The sequence below is a fragment of the Protopterus annectens genome, chromosome 8.part1 (assembly GCF_019279795.1).
Source record: "Protopterus annectens isolate FY-2018-M chromosome 8.part1, PAN1.0, whole genome shotgun sequence".
NCBI lineage: Eukaryota > Metazoa > Chordata > Ceratodontiformes > Protopteridae > Protopterus > Protopterus annectens.
Genome location: NC_056742.1, coordinates 315,680,058 through 315,701,478, shown reverse-complemented (window position 1 = coordinate 315,701,478; position 21,421 = coordinate 315,680,058). Strand labels below are relative to the sequence as shown.

At 42.7% G+C, this 21,421-nt stretch overlaps 1 protein-coding gene across 1 annotated transcript in view; it reads right to left on the bottom strand.

The window, feature by feature from the left end:
- DHX38 (DEAH-box helicase 38) overlaps positions 1-21,421 on the bottom strand; it is a gene marked incomplete in the record, with an annotated part of 1,902,786 nt that overhangs the window by 1,740,438 nt on the left and 140,927 nt on the right. Inside the window, 1 exon segment of the mRNA XM_044081902.1 lies at positions 8,696-8,817. Coding sequence (XP_043937837.1) covers positions 8,696-8,817 — 122 coding nt within the window.

Genomic DNA, 21,421 nt, shown 5'->3' with positions numbered 1-21,421 from the left:
GACTGCCATGAGTCTATCTTTAATTCTGATGACGTCCCTCACTGTCTTCTGATGTCTCTCCCTCACCAGTATTCCCACACAAATTCTAGCCTGTCCACCTCCTCAGAAGTAGACTCTGGATTTCAAGCCAAGTGGCTTTGTTGCACTGCCCTTCCATCTGGTCTCCTGGACTACCTGTTGTATGTAAAGATTGATGATGCATGCCTCTTTCTGTAAGCCTGACCTCTGGGCTAAGCTCATGGCTTAAACTAATCTGTCGCCCATCCTAATTACCCAATTATCTACATAAATACATAAAACTTATGAAACTAAAAATAGGGGAGGACTGCATACATCCAATTCTGGTAGACTCCATTCAAGACAAAACAGACAAGATCTATGTAACAGCAGAGCATGCTTACTTAGTTAAGGATGTGGCTACCACTCTATACTCTTTTTATACACCACTTATGGTATTTTTATCTTTACAGAGTAGAGATTACAAGGTGAAACAATGGTGTTTCCTGGTGCTACACCTCAACTGTGAAAATTCTTTTAAGTGGTTTAAAGAACCAGTAGACTGGCAGTTACATATGTTAATACCGACTCAAGAGTTACATGCCTTCACATGGGACAAGTTTAGAAACGTTTGCTGTTAAATTTTGTACAGCCTGCATCTAAAGAAACAGAACGGATGCCTTGTTTAACAAATAAAAACAACTAGAAGATTTGTAGAATAGGATATATGATGGGAAGCAGGGAAAATGGGAGGTATAAAATGTTACACAGAAGACTGCAAATATGATCAACATGGAACCTGCAAATGTGAAGTGAACTACTGTGGAACATGTACTCTTTAACAACTCTTCAAAATATGAAAAGGCAAACAGAATTATAATGGGTATGTGAAGTCAGCCAGATCAGTATATTTCACAAGATCCTGTGGTAACTAAAGAAATCTTTAGGAAATGCTTTCAGTTACTCTATGAGACCGAGACATGCTGGGGGACATCTAAGGAAGCAACAGATGATTATATGAATAGATCTCAGCTGAATAAAATCACACAAGAAAAAGTAATCCCACTAACAGGGTTACTTACTCAGACTGTACATGTCGACAGCAACTGGGTCAGAAATCTATTGACGGTACTTTGTTTTGAAAACTGCCCAAGAAGAATTATGTTTGAAGTATGCCTGCTGAATCTGTTTAAGAACACATTTCAAGAGAAGCTCCCAGTACAGCTGTACACAGGTAAATTAGAGATACTGTTTAAAAAACGGGAAAAGTTATCAGTTTGGGTAATTTTCAGTTACTGGCTAGTAATTACATTGCCTGGATACCAGTAAAGAACACACCTGGACAAAGTAAGAGAAAAAAAAACAACCACAAAAGGTAATGGAAAAATCTCTTACTGGAAACAATCTTGCAGCCAATTAGCAAAAAGTATTTCACGTTTCAGCTTTAGTATAGGAGATGGCTTCCCTTAATTTAGAGGAAAATCACATCAAGTGCACTCCGAAGTACTTAAAATAAACAAAACACTGGAAGAATATATACTGCCAAATGAAAAAAGGCTGGAAAAAACAGAAGATGCTTTCAGCAGCTATTCAGATGAACTAATGAACTCAGACAATGAAGCGAAGGAAAGGCTTACTGAACAAGAGGCTTCTCAAGAAGAATTGTTTCAAAAAAGAGAAGATTTAGAAGATAAGACTACACAGAGAAAACCTGAGATTTTCGGCTATGCACTAACTGGAAGAAACAAACTAAACTCATTTTATTAAAGTACAAATAAGCAAATGGACTGGTATTCCACAGCAGGATTTGCTAAATGAGAGGGCACATTATCTGTATGTTCTAAATCTGTCCATAAAAAAAGCAAGCAAGACTTGCATATTAATAATGGTGCAAAATCATACCAGCAAACATAGCTGCTCTTGACAAAACTGTAGCAGAAGGGAAAAGTATTAAAAACTGAGGACACATGACAAAGTCTTTTTGTGTACACTGCCTAGGAGGTAATTAAGATATTAATTAGATATCAGAGCTGGTCCAATCCGGATTCATAGGAAGTACGCAAAATGTTTGAAAATATTACCAAAACTCTGACGATACAAGATGATGCTGACACAAGGAATAAAATACTTAGATGCAAAGAAAGCATTTGATATGGTGTGTTGGAAATTCACTCCAGTGGAGCTGTGAAGCTTTCTATTATAACTTCCAATGACTGCATTCTGAGCTTTTTGACAAAATCAAGTTATGTCCTCACATTTCAAATAAATGTCCATATCTCTACAGCTATAAGGGTTACAAAAACAAAACTGTTCAACACAAATCTTTACTGTAGTTGTGTTCACTGCATTCTGGGTCTTAAACTGGACTTTAAGTCATAATAAACACAGAAAATACTTCGAAAGTACCTTACAATCCCTCAGGAGCCACTCAAGCTACACATGTACTGTCAGATGCATTTTGCGTGTCCATCTTTGAGCTTTACATGAAATTATAGGTTCATAGGTAGGTACTAGGCTATCTGCCCAAAGTCATTTATAAGCCTAGCCAGAATGTGTTGGCTTACGCCACTCCCTTAGATTAGTTCCCTGTGCCTCTGTCCAGCAGAGCCACTGAAGTGATCCACGGGGTAAACTTTCTGTTTCCCATCCACTCGTCAAGGTTTTTCTTGAGCGTTAGCGAGGAGCTCTGCCTAATGTAGATTGGAATCTTGTTCCAAAGCATGGGAAGTCTCTGGGACAGGAATCTATCCCTCCAGCACATCCTTTTTATTGTTGTGGTGAGGTTTATATCCCTAGAGCGTGTGGCTCGAAGGGATACGTTTTTCTTTAGGTGGAGCATGTCCATCAATTCTGGGCTGGACACTGCCTTGTATGTCAGGCAGAGATCACCTCTGAGTAGGCGGTATGCAACAGAGTACAGCTGGAGTTTCTTCAGTCGAGCTGCATAGGGCATCTGTTTGAGGCCAGTGATCCTCTTGGTGAGGTACTTCTGTGGTCTTTCCAGCTGTTGCAGATGTCTTGTAAGGTATATCGCAAATGGGGCGTTGTACTCTATGATGGGTCTGATGAGTGATGAGTAGAGGGGCACAATGACCTCTTTTGATCTGGATGCGAACCCTTTTGTGATTAGGTGGGCCATATAGAAGGATTTTCTAACCACTTTGGCAATATTATCATCAAAGGAGAGATTACTATCTACTTGGGTCCCCAGATCCCTTATTACATCTTTAGGGGACTACCACCTATGTGGTAGTTTGTGGGTACTTTGTTTTTTTTCCAAACGGGATGACTATTCACTTTTTGGCATTTAGCTTGAGGCCATGATTTTGACACCAGGTATCCGTCTCAGTGAGACCCTTTTGGAGGATGTCTGTGTCAGCTGGAGAGTAAATTATAGCCCCTAGTTTTCAGTCGTCTGCGAACTTGGTCAGCCATAGTCCTCCTGTGCTTGCCTGTACCTCTGAGAAGTATATGCCAAACAGGAGGGGTCCTGGGACTGAGCCCTGGGGAACACCCCTTGTAACCGGTTTAGAGTCGGACCTAGCTCCCACAACTCTCACCATGTAGGTTCATGTCCGTGAGCCAGTTGGCAACCCATCTTGTGACGTAGGGGTTTATGTTCAGGCTAGTGAGCTTGTCTGTAATACCAGAATGGAGAATGGTGTCGAAGGTCTTTGTGAGGTCTAGGTAGGCTGTGTGTACCACCTTTCCCTTGTCTATAGCCTTGGTAAATGTCTCAAGGAAGTCCACCAGGTTTAGGAGGCATAATCTGCCCTTAAAGCCGAACTGGGTAGGGTCCATTGATTAACAGAGACATTGGGAACCTCCAATAAGTTCCATGATGATGCGCTCCATAGCTTTGCAGACCAAGCTAGTCAGGCTTATAGGGCGATAGTTCCCAGGGTCTGTTGTGGCTCCACCTTTGTGGAGTGGAATAACTGTTGCTGTGCACCAATCTATGGGTACGTAGCCTGTGGAGAGGCTGAGTTTGAACAGTGTGTTTAGGTGAGGGGTTAGTTCGTCTTTGAGCTTGTGTAGAATGCAGCCTGGGACACCGTCCAGTCCCACTGATGCTGTGTTTATGGCTTTGGAGAGGGCTGTTTTAACCTGAGCGTCTGTGATTTCAGGGGCTCTACATTCTTTTAGTATGGTTATGGGTTCTTTTGGGGGTGAGGTTTGCAATGAACCTGTCTGTCAGATATCGGTCGGTCCAGTGTATTTTGTGCCATTCTGCAGCAACTCCGAGCAGATCTGAGCATTGCCACTTAGATTCTTGACATAGCTAAAGAATGCCTTGTGGTTATCTTTGGAGTCCTTGGCAATTTTTCTTTCGAAGCTCGCCTTGGATGATTTTGAGGGATTGTAGTTTGGTGCTGATACTGATCAGGCATGTCTTCCTTTCTTGGGATTTTACTCTTTTCTGTACTAGTTTCCTCCTCCTATTGTATAGTTTGTTTATGGCAGCGGTCCAACAGACTGGTTTCCTTTTCTTGGCGGAGTGAGTCTTGGTTTTGCATGGGGATGGCACAATCCATGCATTTTTGTAGGTACCCGTAGAATGCACTAGTGAAAGATTTTGCAGCTTGGACAGTGTTATCCTTTAGCATGGGGGCTTTGAAACTTTCCACATCGGTCTTAAATAACGTGAAGTTTGCTTTTGAAAAGTTTTTCACAGTGGTTTCCTTGTCTGGGGGTGGGGGTGGAACATGGATATCCAAAGTGATTTGTTTATGGTCAGATCTAACCAGCGAGGGGTTGACCTCTGGTGTGGAACACCAGTCGCCCATGTTAGTGATGACCAAGTCCAATATGTTGTCACCTCTGTTGGGAGTGTTCACCAGTTGATCCAGGGAGTTTGAGTTTATAAATTCTACGAAATGTTGAGCAAGGGTGTTAGTACTTAAGTAGTTCTCCCAGTTAATGTTTGGGTAACTGAAATCACCCAATATTAGGGTGTTTGGTAGGACCTTTATGTTTCCCAGTGTTTCCAGAAACGCGGAATGGGGGTCCTGGGACATGGTGGGTGATCTGTAGCAAGCTACAATTTGAATTGCAGTTTTGCCCATTGTTAGTTGCATGTGGATGATCTCTGAAGTATCGTGCTGTGCCACTAACCTGGAGGTGTGGGTATCCTTGATGAATATGGATACGCCCCCACCTTTTGTATTTCTGTCTGGGTTCTGTGGCCGAAATGTATGGTATACGTTATAGCCTGGTAGTGCTGGGGTGCTCTCTACAGCCTTAAACCAAGTTTCTGTTACTGCGCATATATCGACTTTCTCCATACTGAGGAGTGCCTTGAGTGCGTGCATTCTGAGGTTTAGACTTCTGGCATTGAGTAGCATTACCCTCAGTTTTTTGTTAGTTGTGCTATTTACAGCGGTGGGTTTGTCTTTTGAGCCTTGCCTAAAAAAGGCACTATGGGGGTGGCAAGAGCCTTGACCATTATTCAAAAGCCTTAGGGTGACAGGTGCAAGCCGTCTCTAGCGAAGCAGTGTGGCTTGTTCTGGAGTGACCTGAGTGCTTGTGTTATGTGGCAGATCCTGGCATCAGACAGGCAGCTAAGAGTAACCTTCTCCTTATTCAGCCTAGTGAGGGGGATGTCAGTGTGCCTGACTATAGAGTCACCTATTACTAGTATGTTGGGTATGTTATTTTGCCTTAAGGGCTGTGATTGCGTGGCACACTGGTTTTGTGAAGTACGTGTTTCATAGTTTGTGTGTGGGGGTGGAGGTTGCTTGGATGTCTGCTTTGGAGGTCTCCGTTGCTTTTGCAGATTTTTATTTAGAGCCTCTGAGTATGTTTTCGTGTATTTGTGTGTGTTTTTTACCAGTGCTGGTTTGATGGGTCTGTGTGACTGGTGGTGTGATGCAAGTATTTCCCTTTTCCTCTTGATTGTCTGATCCAGTCTTGGGTTGAGAGAGCTTAGCCTTCAGTTTGGCTGTATAATTGCATCTCTCGCATGTATTAGTGTTTGGTGGTAAGAGGAGAGGGTTGTCTGTGTACACGAGGCAGTTGTAACATTGCCTCAAAATGCTCAGATTCACCAGGTGGACTGGAGAGTACACCTGAAACTGCCCTTTGGACATGCCTGGATAGGTACAGTGAACTGTTTTACTGAATGGCTGGTAAGGTCGAAGAGAGAGCCTGGTCCTTCTGTACAGCAGAGGGGGGTCTAGTGCTACAGTTTATAAGTGCTTGCTATGAGTTTTGAGCAAGTGCCAGGCTGGGAAATGAATGGCATGAGTGCTTAAGTTGAAAGTTTGTCTAGTTCCAAGGGAAAAACAGAAGAGGAGACTTTGTGGAGGAATAGTTATACCCTAGCTAACCAGCGCGCAAAACCGAGCAAATGCGTTTTTTATAGCAGGGAAATGAAAGAGATAGAAATTAGCCCAAAATGGCCAATAAACTACTAATTTCTGAACTGAAACCACTCTTCCAGGGACAGATAGGCTGCTCAAAGCTCCCCTCTCTCACAGGTAAACAGAGAAACTTCCTTATATCCAAGTAAGGTATGGGCAAACACAGAGATTTGTAACACAGCCCTGAATTCAGCCGTATCCTGAAAACTGGACTGTACTAGCTTAGAAAGGCAGGGAACAAGTGTATTTTTTCCCCCAGAAAATAAAGCAGATACAATAAAAAAAATACTTTAAATGCACAGAAAATGATACGTATTGTTATACATCCCAGATCAGAGTTGTAGTCAATGCCAATCAGACAAGTTCTAACTGCACAACCCTGCAACTAGGGTGCAAGGGAATCTTCTCCAAAAAAGGTGGCTTGGATCAGTGCTCAAGTTACACAAACAAAGCTAGATTCAGCAGGCCTGAAGCTGGTCTATGCTACAGCAACAAGGTGCACCAATTTCAGAAAGAAACAGTTCAAATAAGCAGGCACAATAAGCCTGTGACCAAAAATTCCCAGCTCAGCAGGGCAGAATCCAGCCTCTCATCCCACAAGAGTGTAGACCACAAACCTTCTTAATGTAGAATAACTGGCCTGAAGCCCAAGTGCTTAAACCAGAACTAATACACTTTTAGAATAGCAGACACTGAGCCTTCAAGTCAGCAATTCCCAGCTTAAAATTATGTAAGCTACCTGTCCTGCCGCAACAGTGCAGACCACAAACCTTCTTAATGTAAAACAACTGGTATGAAGCCCAAGTGCTTAAACCAAAAGACTTAGAAACAGTTGCAATTTAATCGGGCTACTACCAAGCAGTAATAAATGCAGCAGAATAAATAAAACGGAGTACTTTTAAGAAGATGCAAAAGCAAAATAAAGTAGGAAGAAACACAAATACAGTAAAAGCAGATGAATAAAGTGCAATTTTTTTTTTTGGTTAGTAAAGTGCAAGGAGAGAGGAAGGAAGAACCTAACTGGGTTGGCCTTCTAAATCGTCTCTCTGTATTAAGTAGAGTGAACACTAGACTCAGGATATGATCTCACTGTATTCGGTTAAGTGAGCAATGAGATGGACCCAGGAGGAGTGTTCAAATACAGACCTACAGGAGGGGCGGGCAATTCCAGAGCCACTAACACCAAGACAACAGGGAGGGCGGTTGAGGAACTAACTGCAGAGAGACACACAGCACACTATTCTGCGAAAACAAATAGGTAACAGAAAAAATGAAATTCAGTACTTTTAAAACTGCAAGTTTGTACTTAACAGAAGACTGAAATACAATACTGCAAGTTTGCACTTAACTTCAGCTTCTAATGCAGACACAGTTCTGTCTGTGCTACTTGGTTGCTGATATATTTAAAAACATATGAACATTATGACAATATAAATAAATAACATATTAACAACAATTAGTATTTCTTTAGGAGCACTAGACAGAGATCAAATATCAATGCAATTGTGTTGTCCATCAGGTACGCTTTAAGTTGAAATCATTAAACAGCTTGTATTACAGCCTGATTTTGGAATTAAGGTAAATATAAACAGGCTACTTTAGACACCCTGTAGGATATAGCTACAGAAACACCTGCAGGTGTCACTAGGCTGGAATGAGTTAAAGAGAATAACTGGAACATTTGACTTTCTTGAAGAATGGGTGGTACTGATACTTAGGATACATTAAAGTACACACATTAGCCTAAAATGTACAGAAAGGCTCTCAGGGAAAATCTATTTGGCAAGAGGAACAAGGCAAGGTTGTCCACTGTCTCCTCTCCTATTTCTTCTATATATACAGCCCTTCCCTATGTAAATTAATCTTCAACACTAGAATATAAATGGAAAGACTCATTACAAATAGCTTTACATTTCCCACATAATACATATAAATCCACAAAAGGATGTAAACATCATATTCAGAGTACTAAAAATCAACTAGCTATCAGGGTACAAACTTAATAAAACCAAGACAAAAGCTTTAGACTATGATCCTTCACATGACTTGGTCAAGGTTCCTTTCCTCTGGGGAAATACGATGAAGCAAATGGTAATACAATGGAAACAAAATACTGAGCAGACGGCTAAAGTAGATGTAGGAAGAAATAACTCAAAAGATAATACACAAGTGAAAGAGAAGAAGGAGAAAGTACACTGTGATAAACTGATTATATCATTGACTTGGAGACACACACCATTAAAGTACACAGAGAAAGAATGCTGAAAAAAGTATCGATTGCCAACCCAAACAATAACTGGTCAAGTTTTCAAATTCCAACATAAAAGAAGGATTACCTCCTCTTCCTCTAGAAAGACGAGGGGTGGAACCCAGATGTCGCCTATCATCAGCCCATTCATTATATTTATAAGAAGGTGTTGGCAGAGGAGTGTTATCTGTGCATTTACTCCTTGAAGACCTGTACAAAATAGGAGACAAAAACAGTGAAAAATACTATGGTACGTAATTCTTGTCTGTAGTAGACATACACAAAGTGATCAGCATGGCAAAGCTGCACGTTAATAAAGTATCCAGACAAATATCACTTTTACTCTCTCAGGAAATCCTGCAACATTCTAAATACTAACCTTTAAGTTTAGTAAACCCTTTCTGTACTAAACCAGCTCTGTGGTGCATAGGGATGAAGAGTCTGTTTCACCTAGTCATGGTTTGTTTACTAACCCATGGGATGAATGAGATAACCAGGAAGGGAATGGAGTAACACCTGCTTGTCCATCTTAGCAACAGGGAGTTGGCTGCATCCCACTACAGAAGCTACCTCCTGAGGAAGGACAAGAAGTCATTCCACACTCTGGAATGCAAACTCAGTCAAGGAATGTACTCATTCCAGCTGAGCACTGAGACTGAGAACAGTACACCAATAGTGAGGTGCAGCAGAGCAGGCACTGCACTGTTTACTGACAACAGAGAAGGGCTACAAGGAGACCAAAAAAAGAATCTCTCAGTCTGAGCCTCTCACAGCATGACAGTCTAGCATCTGCATTTCCTCCAGTGTCCAAGGGCACCAGGAGATGGAGCAGTGCCCACAAGAGACCAAGGTGACGGGGCAGTCAAAAATATCAAACAAAAATATTTCAGTACTTTGCATTCAGTTTGGGTAGAAACTTGGCATGTCAGTAGCAAACTGACTACTATATAGGAAGATTCTGCAGTGATCTTTTTTTAAGGTTAAAAGAAAGAGGAATTGAATACAAGTTTTTGGGATGAGATTTCCTGTGCCATTATTTCATGGTGAGTAGCAGTTTTATTCAATAACATGACATATGATCTTCTAAACCACTGCAAGAAGGGTACATGTTTATAGGGAACAATTATTTTAAAACACACATGCAAAAAAAGTCTAAGACTTAACTAGTGCATATAAGCAGCCTAGAATACTAGGATGAAAAATGATGAATAAAGACAACACCTTCAGACACAACACTTATTTACTTCACAACCTAAGTCATCTCTCAGTTTACTTTTGCCTGCTACCTATAAAGTCCTTCACCAGTGCACATGCCACAATAACAATGAGTTAGCAATAGTACAGTTTTGTACCTACCATAAATGTAGATGTTCGAAGATCCACATTGCTGCAGTCCTTACATATGGGTAGTCCGCTGTCCTCGGTCGGCCCGAATACCAAAGTATTAGGCTGACGTCGGTCAAGGCGCTTAAAACTGACATCAGGACGTCAGGGTACAAAAGCGCATGACCAACGTCATTTCCTCAGTCTTTTCTTGCCGCAGATGTCAGAAGGCCCTAACAAGACAGGCCAAAGCCAAAAACCAGCAAAACCCAACCAACCACTCGTGCACTAACCATATTTACAATATGTACAACACAAACCACACCACCACCTTCAACAACAGAGGGGAAGGAGGGAGGGTAAACTGGACTGCAGCAATGTGGATCTTCGAACATCTACATTTATGGTAGGTACAAAACTGTACTATGTTCTTCATCTCACATTGCTGCAGTCCTTACATATGGGTAGAATCCCAAAGCAGAGGTAAGGGAGGATGGCAAAACTATAAAGCATTAGGAGCTGCCAACATGCCTTGTAAAATTGCAGTTGCAAATCCAGCCCTAGATTTAGAGTAAAGTGGAAGGTGGTAATGCTTAGAGAAAGTATGAACTGAACTCCAAGTAGCTGCTTCCAAAATATCTTTAGTAGCCACCCCTTAAAAAAGCTGTAGAAGTGGCAGTAGCCCTAGTGGAATGAGGCCTAATCCCAGTTGGAATCTCCTTACCATGATGGGAATAACAGAAAGCAATACAAAAACCAATCCACTTAGAAATAGTTTGTTTTGAAACAGGTTTGCCCTGAGAACCCAAAGCAAAAGAAACAAACAACTGCTGAGACTGCCTGAACCCTTTACTTCTGCTCAAATAATATCGCAACTGTCTGTGAATATCCAAAGTGTGCAAAATCTTTTCCCCTTTATTTTGGGGGTTTGCATAAAAAGTAGGCAAATGAATAGTTTGGTTTAAAGCCACACTAGAAACCACTTTAGGCATAAAAGAAGGGTTAGTACGCAAAGACACCCTATCCTTGTGGAAAATTAAGAAAGGCTCGACTGCCATAAGGGCCTGTAATTCAGAAACCCTTCTCGCAGAGGTAATGGCCAACAAAAGCAGTCTTCCAAGATAAATATTTCAACTCTGCCGATGCTGCAGGCTCAAAAGGTTGTAGAGTGAGTTTCTCCAACACAAAATTGAGATCCCAAGCAGGAGTAGGAGCTCTCACGGGGGTCTTATATTCTTTGCCCCTCTAAGGAATTGCTTAAACAAAGGCTGAGAAAATAATGGTGGGTCACAGTCATAGTGAGCAGAGATTGCTGCAGCATGAACCTTTATAGAGGAGAAGGACAAACCTTTGTCCAATAACTCAGTAAGGTATTGAAGCGCCACACTTAAATTAGGTTTAGAAACATCAAAGTCCTTTGCTGTACTCCAAAATAAAAATCTCCTCCATTTATCTGCGTAAACTTTCCTTGTACTATGCCTTCTGGCCTCCAAAATAACATTCAAAACTTGTTGTGGAAGCCGAGACCCTCCAGGGTTTAAACCAGAATATGCCAGGCTGTCAGATGTAGAGAATGAAGTTTGAGATTGAGTAAATGACCGTTCTCCTGAGACAGCAGGTGAGGAATCGAAGGCAAAGGCCATGGAGGCTCCTGTACCAGACTTCTCAGTAATGGGTACCAGTGCTGTCGAGGCCAATCTGGAGCTATTAAAATCATGTTTGGCTTGTCCTGTCTGACCTTCAGCAGTACCTTTGGGAGGTGAGGCAGAGGTGGAAAGGCATACACGTGAAGATTGCTCCAATTGAATGAGAGAGCATCCACTTTCCAAGCTGAGGGATGAAACCTTTTGTGCAAAACTTTGGCAGCTGGTAATTTAGTGGAGAAGCGAACAGATCTATGTCTGGAGTTCCCCATAACACTGTCAACCTCTGGAATACATGAGGATCCAATTTCCACTCGTGGGGATCCATAATTTGTCTGCTCAACACATCTGCTAAGGAGTTCTGTGCTCCTGGCAGAAACCTTGCCTGAAGATTTAGCTGTAAACTGAGAGCAGTCTCCCACAAAATCATTGCTTGTCTGCATAGAGGATAAGAATCGTTCCCCTTGCTTGTTGATGTACCACATGACAGTTGTGTTGTCTGTTTGAATCAACACCTGCCCTGGAAGAAGTAAATCCTTGAAAGCTATCAATGCAAATTGGACTGCTAATATCTCCTTTAAGTGGATATGTAGATGTTGAAGTCTGGCAGGCCACGTGTCTTGTATCCATTTTCCATTTAGATGAGCTCCCCAAGCTTTGTCTGAGGCATCTGTCGTTAAAATCTGACTCGCCTCTGGCCGGGTCACAGAGAGTCCCTTGTTTAGGTGACATTCCTGAGCCCACCACAAAAACTCCTTTTGAATGCAAGGTATTATTTGAATGACAGTGTCCAAATCTTGGCAGTGCTGTGTCCATACATTCTTGAGATACCACTGTAGCTTCCTCATATGCAGTTTGGCATTGGGAAGTACCAGAATACAAGATGCCATGAACCCCAAGGCTTGAAGGACTGTCCTTGCAGTCAGCCTGGACTGATGAGACAACTGGTGGAAGTAAAGAGAAAGATTCTTTTGTTTGTCCGGGGTCAAAAAGGCCATCTGGGATGCTGTATTCAGTCTCACACCCAGAAAGCACATGTCCTGAGAGGGTACTAGACTGGACTTTATTTCGATCACAGAATACCCCAGGCATCTTAACACTGCCATCACATACTGTAGATGATGAAGAAGTTCGTCCTTTTCTTGGGCCAGTATCAGGCAATCGTCCAAATAAGGATAGATCTGTATTCCTCTTAGCCTGAAGAAAGCTACCACTGGAGCCAGAACCTTCGTGAACACTCTGGGCGCAGTAGATAAGCCAAAGGGCAATGCAGAGAACTGATAATGTGAAGTCCCAGCCCGAAAACGCAGATACTTCCTGCAACTGGGCCTGATAGGAACATGAAGGTAAGCCTCTTTGAGATCCAGAGTCACCATCCAGTGATCTTTGCCCAGCAGAGGTAAAAGCTGTTGTAACGTTAACATTTTGAACTTGGGAATGTCCAGATATGTGTTGAGGATGGATAAATCCAAAATTGGTCTCCACGTGTTTCCTTTCTTTGGTACTAGAAACAGGCGAGAATAAAATCCTAGGCCCACTTCTGGCAGAGGAACCGTTTGTATGGCCCCTATTTGAAGTAGTAAAGAAATTTGCTTGCGAGCCTCTAGTCTTTGCTGAGGAGGAACGTCCGGCATGCCTTTGAAAGGAGGCAAGGTATGGAAATAAAACTTGTAACCCTGGTGTATGATATCCAATACCCATTTGTCTTGGGTAATCAACATCCAATTTTCCTTGAAGAGTGCTAACCTTCCTCCCAAAGGTGCTGCCAGGCAAGAAGGATCTGGCAGCTGAAAAAGTAGGTCATTGGGCCTGTTTACGAAAGGACTGGCCCCTGCCCTCACCTGAAGATTGTGCAGGTGAACTCCCTGTTCCAGGCCTGAAAGAACTCTGAGCTCTGCCCCTACCACGTCTAGATCTACCCTAGACTGAGAATCATAAGAAGGATACGTCCACCCCTTAGCAGGCCAATTCCTACTAAACTTCGGAGGCTGAACTTGCAAAAAATCCTTAACAGCCTGCATAGACTTAGCCTTGTCTTCCATTTTCTTCAAGACTGATTCCACAGGTGAACCAAACAACACATCAGACTGCAAAGGAGCATCCAAAATACTTGTCTTAACATGGTCAGATAAATTCTGATCCTTTAACCAGGCGTGCCTGCGAAGAACTGAGCCAGTGGCAGCCACCCTAGACGAGGCCTGCACAGCATCAAAACCACACTGTAATGAATGCTTACCCACTTGTTCAGAGACATGCACCAAATCTTGTAACTCTTTACACTCAATGCCTTCCGCCAGAGCATCCACCTTAGACTTCAATTGAGAAAGAAGAAAGTTTTGATATTTCAACATATGAAACTGGCAATTCAAAGCCCTCATAGCTAAGGTAGAAGATGTATAGACCTTCTTTCCCCATCTATCCAAAGCTCTGGCTTCTTTATCTAGGGGAACCGGATTTTTAACAACAGAGGCCTTGACACCCTTAGGTCCCTGACTAATAGTTTCTGGGTCCGCCCTAGGACTCTTATAAAGATATTTATGAGCCTCAGGCACCCTGTAATACCTATCCGGTTTAACAGGAGCAGGAGGCAGAGAATCAGGATTAAGTGAAGCCTCTGCAAACACATCTTCCACAACATCCAGAACAGGGGGTATAGCCAAGGGCCTATGCTGGGGTAACAGCAAAAACTCCCTAAGCCTTTTCCTAGAATCAGAGAAGTCCTGACCTTCCCACTTAAAATGTTCCCTCATCGAATGAAGTGTCTCTGAAAAAGAAAAATCCTCTGGAGGAGAAGCAGAAGGAGTGGAATCATCTGCATCAGAATCAGAATAAGGAGAATACTCCTGCAAGTCTTCAGCTGAAGACTCTGAAATATGCCAAGCCTGCTCAAAACTTCCCAACTCTGGCTCCACCCTAGGCCTCTTATCAGGAGGGGGCATAGAACCTCTAATCAGAGTAATTAAATCTTCTGCCATTTTAAGCATGTGCTTCCTAGGCACAGACCCTGCTGAACTAGGAGTGACACCAACAGAAGCTGAAACTGGCCTGCCTCTGGGAGAAGCCTTGGAAACAGAAGGAGAAGGCCTAACCACCCTAGGAAGGAGGGAGTACAGTAACTTGGGAAGCCCCTTCAGCCTGACCTGCCTCCTGAGAGACCACCTCCTGTAAAATCAAAGTCTCCCCCTGAGACTCCAGAGAAGTCTCCGTCAGAACCACCGGTTCCACTGAAGCCTCTAAAGAACCGGCGTCCGGAACGGACGACTCATCTTGCCTGGGTTTAACTGTTTTGTCTTTGCTTCTTCGCAGAAGCGGGCGCTGGAGAATCCGACGGCATATTATAATTGCACCGCTTCCCAAAGACCAGCCTAGCACAATCCAACCTTCGCTTAATAGTGCGTTTATTGAACCTAGCACAAAGGCGACACCCAACAACGTCGTGCTCAGGCCCCAAACAAGGAATACACAAAGAATGATAATCCCTATGCGGTATCTGTTTCCCACAAGAAATACAGTTATTCACTTTTTCTGACATCCGGTAAAACACTGAGGCAAGAAAAACAAAATAATCCCGAACGGGGTACTTAGCCAACTTGATTCGGTCTGAAACTCCGAATTCGAAAAATTTTCAGAACGCCGAACGGCACTTGCAACGCTGCTTCTGCATCGGACCATGCGGCAAAAAAGACTGAGGAAATGACGTCGGTCATGCGCTTTTGTACCCTGACATCCTGATGTCAGTTTTAAGCGCCTTGACCGACGTCAGCCTAATACTTTGGTATTCGGGCCGACAGAGGACAGCGGACTACCCATATGTAAGGACTGCAGCAATGTGAGATGAAGAACATCATATATTCTTTTGAAGGGGAAACTGTGAGGGTTGGAGTAAACACAAAAGGTTTTCCTTGGTGCTGTTGCACTCTGAAAATCTCAAACCACAGCTGATGGTACTTAAAGAAGAAAAATATCAACTCAATGTTTCTACAAAATTAAAATTAGCATCAGTGCCTCTATTATACAATAATTACATTTTAGCAGAAAGCAATGTCTCAACCAAAAATTTGAAGGCCAAACAAGTTGAACATCTATTATCGTGTACAAAAAAATCAGTCTAAGATTGTATGCGAGGAAGACTAGATAAGAAATATAGTTGTGAAGAAAAAAAAAAAAAGAGAAAGTCTTGCTCATCTTGGAAATCTAAATAACTATCACTTTATAGCAGAATGCTATACATTATTTTTCTTTAATATGGATCCCTTTTCATCATGTTACCAGTGTATACTACAAGATAATATTTTAAGAAAAAAAGACACAAGGACCCAGAACACAATGGCATACAAACCACAGTAAAAAGGTGTCAGAAATACTTCTTACGGCTCCAAGCAAACTGAATATGTATAACCATAAGTTGTAAATTGGTTAAACTAAAGATATTAAACAAATTAAAAGTATGCCATGCTTACTTCCTGCAGCTATAAAGAAATTAACCAATTTTCAGTATGTAATTCTAAATGCTCAAAAGAAAGGATGTAAAAACAAAGAAGTGAGAATTAAACAGTTACAATAACATAGCAAAACAGTTTTCTTATTTGATTCTTACACAAGTAAAGCTGCAACAACAATAAATTCTGAAAAAAGTAGAAGAAAGCAGGAAAGGGAATCAGGATAGGAAGGAAAAGTACAGTTGTGTACACTTAACCATAAATGTAGATGTTCAAGTGTATTCACTGTTGCAGTCATTACATTTGGGTAATACTGCTGGCAGGTTGCCCTCAGTCGGCCTGAATTTCAAAGTTCTGAGTCCTGCGTCGGCTGCTGTCGCCCCTTCCCTGACGTCAGGGCATCAGGGGTATAAAAGATGCGGCAGACGCCATTTTCTTTAGTTTTTCTTGCCCCAGATGTCAGGTGCCCCCATAAAGGTAGCAAAAATATATATATGTATATATACATGCATCAACATAAGCTTTAACTTCATCTACAAGCAAATACACCACATAGGTTGTAGAAAATAGAGAAGGAAAGATAAACTCCAGAATGACAGGGGGTGGAGGGTGGGTAACCTGGACTGCAACAGTGAATACACTCAAACATCTACATTTATGGTAAGTGTACACAACTGTACTATGTTCTTCGTGTTTCACTGTTGCAGTAATTACATTTGGGTACAGTCCCAAAGCTATGGATGGGAGGCTGGAGCTAAACAGCATTAGGAGCAGTCAAGAGGCCCTGCAGCACTGCAGTGGCAAAGCCTGCCCTGGATTTAGAGTAGAGTGGCAGATGATAGTGCTTTGCAAAGGTATGCACTGAACTCCAAGTAGCAGTTGTAAAATGTCCTTGGTCGGTACTCTCCTGAGAATGGCTGCTGAAGTGGTTGCAGCTCTGGTTGAATGTGGCCTAATGCCCTTAGGCACTGGCTTGTCATAGTGTAAGTAGCAAAAATGAATGCAGTGGCCTATCCACTTTGAAATTGTCTGCTTTGAGATAGCCTTTCCTTGTGATACTGCAGCATATGCCACTAGTAATTGCTCTGTCATTCTGAAAACTTTGGTTCTGCCCAAGTAGAATCTAAGCTGTGTACGTCCAAAGAATGCAGAATTCTTTCCCCCTTGTTCTGTGGATTTGGATAAAAAGTTGGCAGATGAATAGTTTGGTTAAGAGCCACACTGGATACCACCTTAGGCATAAATGTTGGGTTTGTACTCAGAGAGACTTTGTCTGGATAAAAAAATGATAAAAGGTTCCACCACCATGAGTGCCTGTAGCTCTGAAACTCGTCTTGCAGAAGTTATTGCTAGGAGCAGAGCTGTTTTCCAAGATAAAAACTTTATATCAGCAGTAGCAGCTGGCTCAAAAGGAGGCAGGGTGAGTTTTTCCAAGACATAGTTAAGGTCCCATGCAGGCATTGGCGATCTCCTTGGAGGCCTTAATTTTTTGACTCCTCTAAGGTACTGCTTTAATAAGGGATGAGAAAAGATTGGTGGCTCTGCATTGTAATGAGCCAAAATGGCAGAGGCATGAATTTTAATAGATGAAAAAGATAGGCCTTTGTCCAGCATCTCAGTTAAGTATTGCAAAATCTGAGGAATATTTGGCACAGCTGTATCAGTCCCTTGTGCCTGTTTCCAAGCACAGAATCTCTTCCATTTTCCAATGTAAGATTTTCTAGTACCAGGCCTTCTGGCTTCCAAAATGACATCCATCACAGCTTTACTGAGAGGTGTGTTTTGTATGAATACATTATCTGCCATGCTGCCAGGTTTAAGGTCCTGAGTTGGCTGTGCAGGATCTGATTGTTTTGCTGGGACAGTAGATGAGGTATTTGAGGTATGGTCCAAGCTGGGCATTAAGGCAAGTTCCTTAGTATTGGATACCAGTACTGGCGTGGCCAGTCTGGGACAATTAGCATCATCCTTGGCTTCTCTTGTCTGACCTTTAGGAGTACCTTGGAGAGGAGAGGCAGTGGAGGAAAGGCATACACCGATAGGTTTTTCCAGCTGAAAGATAGGGCGTCCACTTTCCATGCTTGTCTGTGATGAATCTTTGTGCAGAATCTTTTTAGTTGGTAGTTGTGAGGTGAGGCAAATAGATCTATGTCCTGGCATCCCCATTTCCTTATCATGCTGAAGACTTGTGGATTCAGCTGCCACTCATGGGGATCCATGAGGTTTCTGCTTAGTTCGTCTGCCAGAGTATTTTTCCTTCCTGGCAGGAATTTTGCCTGCAGATGTACTTGGTAAGTCAATGCTGTGTCCCACAAAGTCATGGCTAGCCTGCAAAGGGGGTAAGAATGTGTGCCCCCCTGCTTGTTTATATACCACATGACCGTGGTGTTGTCTGTCTTTATCAGTAGTTGTCCTGGATGAAGTAGGTCCTTGAAGGCTGTCAGGGCATTTTGAACAGCTAACATCTCGTTTTGATTGATATGTAGATGCATTTGGTTTGAGGCCCATGTGCCCTGAATGCATCTTCCTGCCATGTGGGCCCCCCCAGGCATCATCTGATGCATCCGTTGTTAGTGTCTGCCTGGCTGGGGGTAATGTGAATGGCTGTCCCCTGTTTTGGTGACAAGCCTTTGCCCACCATCAAAACTCCTGTTGCAGGCAGGGAATGAGAGTAATCATAGTTTCCAGGCTGTGGCAATGTTGTATCCAAACACTTTTTAGGTACCATTGTAGTTTCCTCATATGCAGTCTTGCATATGGAATTAGTAGGATGCAGGATGCCATGAAGCCCAAAGCCTGCAGAATTTTTCTTGCAGATAACTGGGCCTTTGTTGCCATCATTTTGAAATAGGTAGTCAGTTGCCTTTGTTATCTCGCGTAAGATAAGCCATCTGGGCAGGTGTATTTAAGCTTTGATTTCTTTTTTATGACTGTATACCCTAGACATGTTAGGAGTTTTTTCACAAACGCCAGATGCTGTAGAAGAATGTCCTTGTTCTCTGCTTGAATTAGACAGTCGTCCAAGTAAGGATACATTTGTATTCCTCTGTCTGCAAAATGCAATTACTGGTGCCAGGCACTTTGTAAAGACCCTGGGTGCAGTAGATAAGCCAAAGGGCAGTGCAAAGAATTGGTAATGCATTGAGCCAGCCTTGAATCTGAGGTATCTTCTGCATATTTGTCTGACTGGGACATGCAGGTATGCCTCTTTTAGGTCTAAAGTCACAAGCCAAGCGTTTTTGCCCAGCATGGGCAGAAGCTGCTGCAAAGTCAACATATTGAATTTTGGTATATCCAGGAATGTGTTCAGAATAGATAAGTCCAGTACTGGCCTCCAGGCCTTGTCCTTTCTGGGTACCAAGAACAGTCGAGTAAAATCCTTGTCCCTGCTCTTGCTCTGGTACTTGTTGAATGGCCCCCATGTCCATGAGGGATGAGACTTGTTTTTGTGCCTCTGCCCATTGATTTTTTGGCAGATCTGGCCAGCCAGTTGCCTTTGGCAGGGTATGGAAATGGAACTTGTAGCCTTGTGACACGATATTTAAAACCCACTTGTCCTGGGTTATGATGTGCCAATTTTGAGAAAAAAGTGCTAATTTTCCCCCTCAGGCTGCTGCTAGGAGATAAGTGTTTGGTGCAGACACGGGGAAGTCATTGGGACTGTTTCCTGTATGGTTTAGATTTGTCTTCTCCAACTTTGGAGGTAGAGGCACCCCATTGCTTTGACATGTATGAACTTTGCGCCTGGGATCTGCCTCTAGGGCGTCTGGGTCTGTCCAACACAGGAAAGGACCAATTCTTTGTTGGCCAGTGTCTACTAAACCTAGGTGGTTGTACTTGTAAAAAATCTTTGACAGTTTGCATAGATTTAGCTTTGTCCTCCATTTTCTTTAACACGTCTTCTGCCTTAACACCAAATAAAGTATCATGCTGTAAAGGTGCATTTAATAATTTAACTTTGACATGATCAGGCAGATTTTGTTCCTTTAACCAAGCATGCCTCCTAATTACAGAACCTGTAACTGCAGCCCTGCAGGAGGCCTCCAAAGAATCAAAACCACATTGCAAAGTATGCTTTCCAACTTGTTCAGCTGCATGCAATACATCCTGCATTTCCTTGTTTTCTGTACATTCAAAGTTTAACAACATTTTCTGTTTAAGCAATGCCATGACATGTTGCTGATATTTGAGCATATAAAACTGACAGTTTAAGGCCCTTATAGCCAAGGTAGGAGATGTGTATACCTTTTTTCCCCATCTGTCCAGTGCCCTAGAATTCCTGTCAGAGGGGGTAGGGTTTTTTGCAGCGGAAGCTTTAACTCCCTTGGGACCCTGTGAAATAGTTTTGGGGTCTGCAGCAGGGTTTTTAAAAAGGAATTTATGAGAGTCAGGAACCCTGTAATATATCTGTCAGGCTTAACAGGAGCTGGAGGTAAGGAGTCAGGGTAAGACTAGACTCCGAAAACACATCATCTACAATGTCCAACACATGTGGAATGGCTAGTGGCCTGTGTTGAGGTAGTAAAAGGAAATCCCTGAGCCTCTTTTTAGATTCTGAAAAATCTTGGCTCTCCCAGTGGAAATGCTCCCTCATGGTATGCAAGGTTTCCCCAAAAGAATAGTCCTCTGGAGGAGAAGCTGAAGGAATACATTCTTCAGCATCAGAATCCTCATAGGGGGAACAGAATATTCCTGATCAGAAGAAGAATCAGAAGAAATAGAAATCTGATCTGAAGACTCATAGTCAGTCTCTTGCCTAGGCCTCTTATCAGGAGGGGGATGGGAACCCCTGATCAAGGTAATTAAGTCTTCGGCCATTTTGAGCATCTGTTTTTTGGGCATGGAGGCCTGTCCACATGGCTCTTGAGTTTGTTTCTTTGCTTTAGAAGGTGCTGTAGTCTTTGTCTTTGAAGCTAAAGTCAGGTTAATGTAAAGATGTTTAGGTCTGAATACACGCTCAGAAGCCGGTGCCTGCTCAGCGGCTCCGGACCCATCTGAAGGAATAGTATCCGAGGCTCCAATACCTTGAGTTTCCAGCGGCATGGCCGACTCCACGTGGGAGTCAGTAGCGGGCTGCAACTGGGCGTCAGGGGCTGTGAAAGTGCCTCACTGAGAACCAGTGAACTGGCGACTGGCTTGGGAGAAGCTCAGTCGTCGGTTTTGGGCCTCGGTTGTCTATCTCTTTTTTTCTTTGCATTTTTTATGAACTCCGGTAGTCAGATGGCTTTTGGATAACTGAATCGGCGGCCAAAATAGTTTAAAGCAAAGTCATACAGACGCTTAATAGTGCGTTGGTTAAATCTAGCACAAAACCGACAACCAGCAACGTTGTGATCACGGCCTAGGCAAGGAATACAGTAAGAATGAAAATCCTTATGAGGTATTTGCTTACCACAGGAAATACAATTA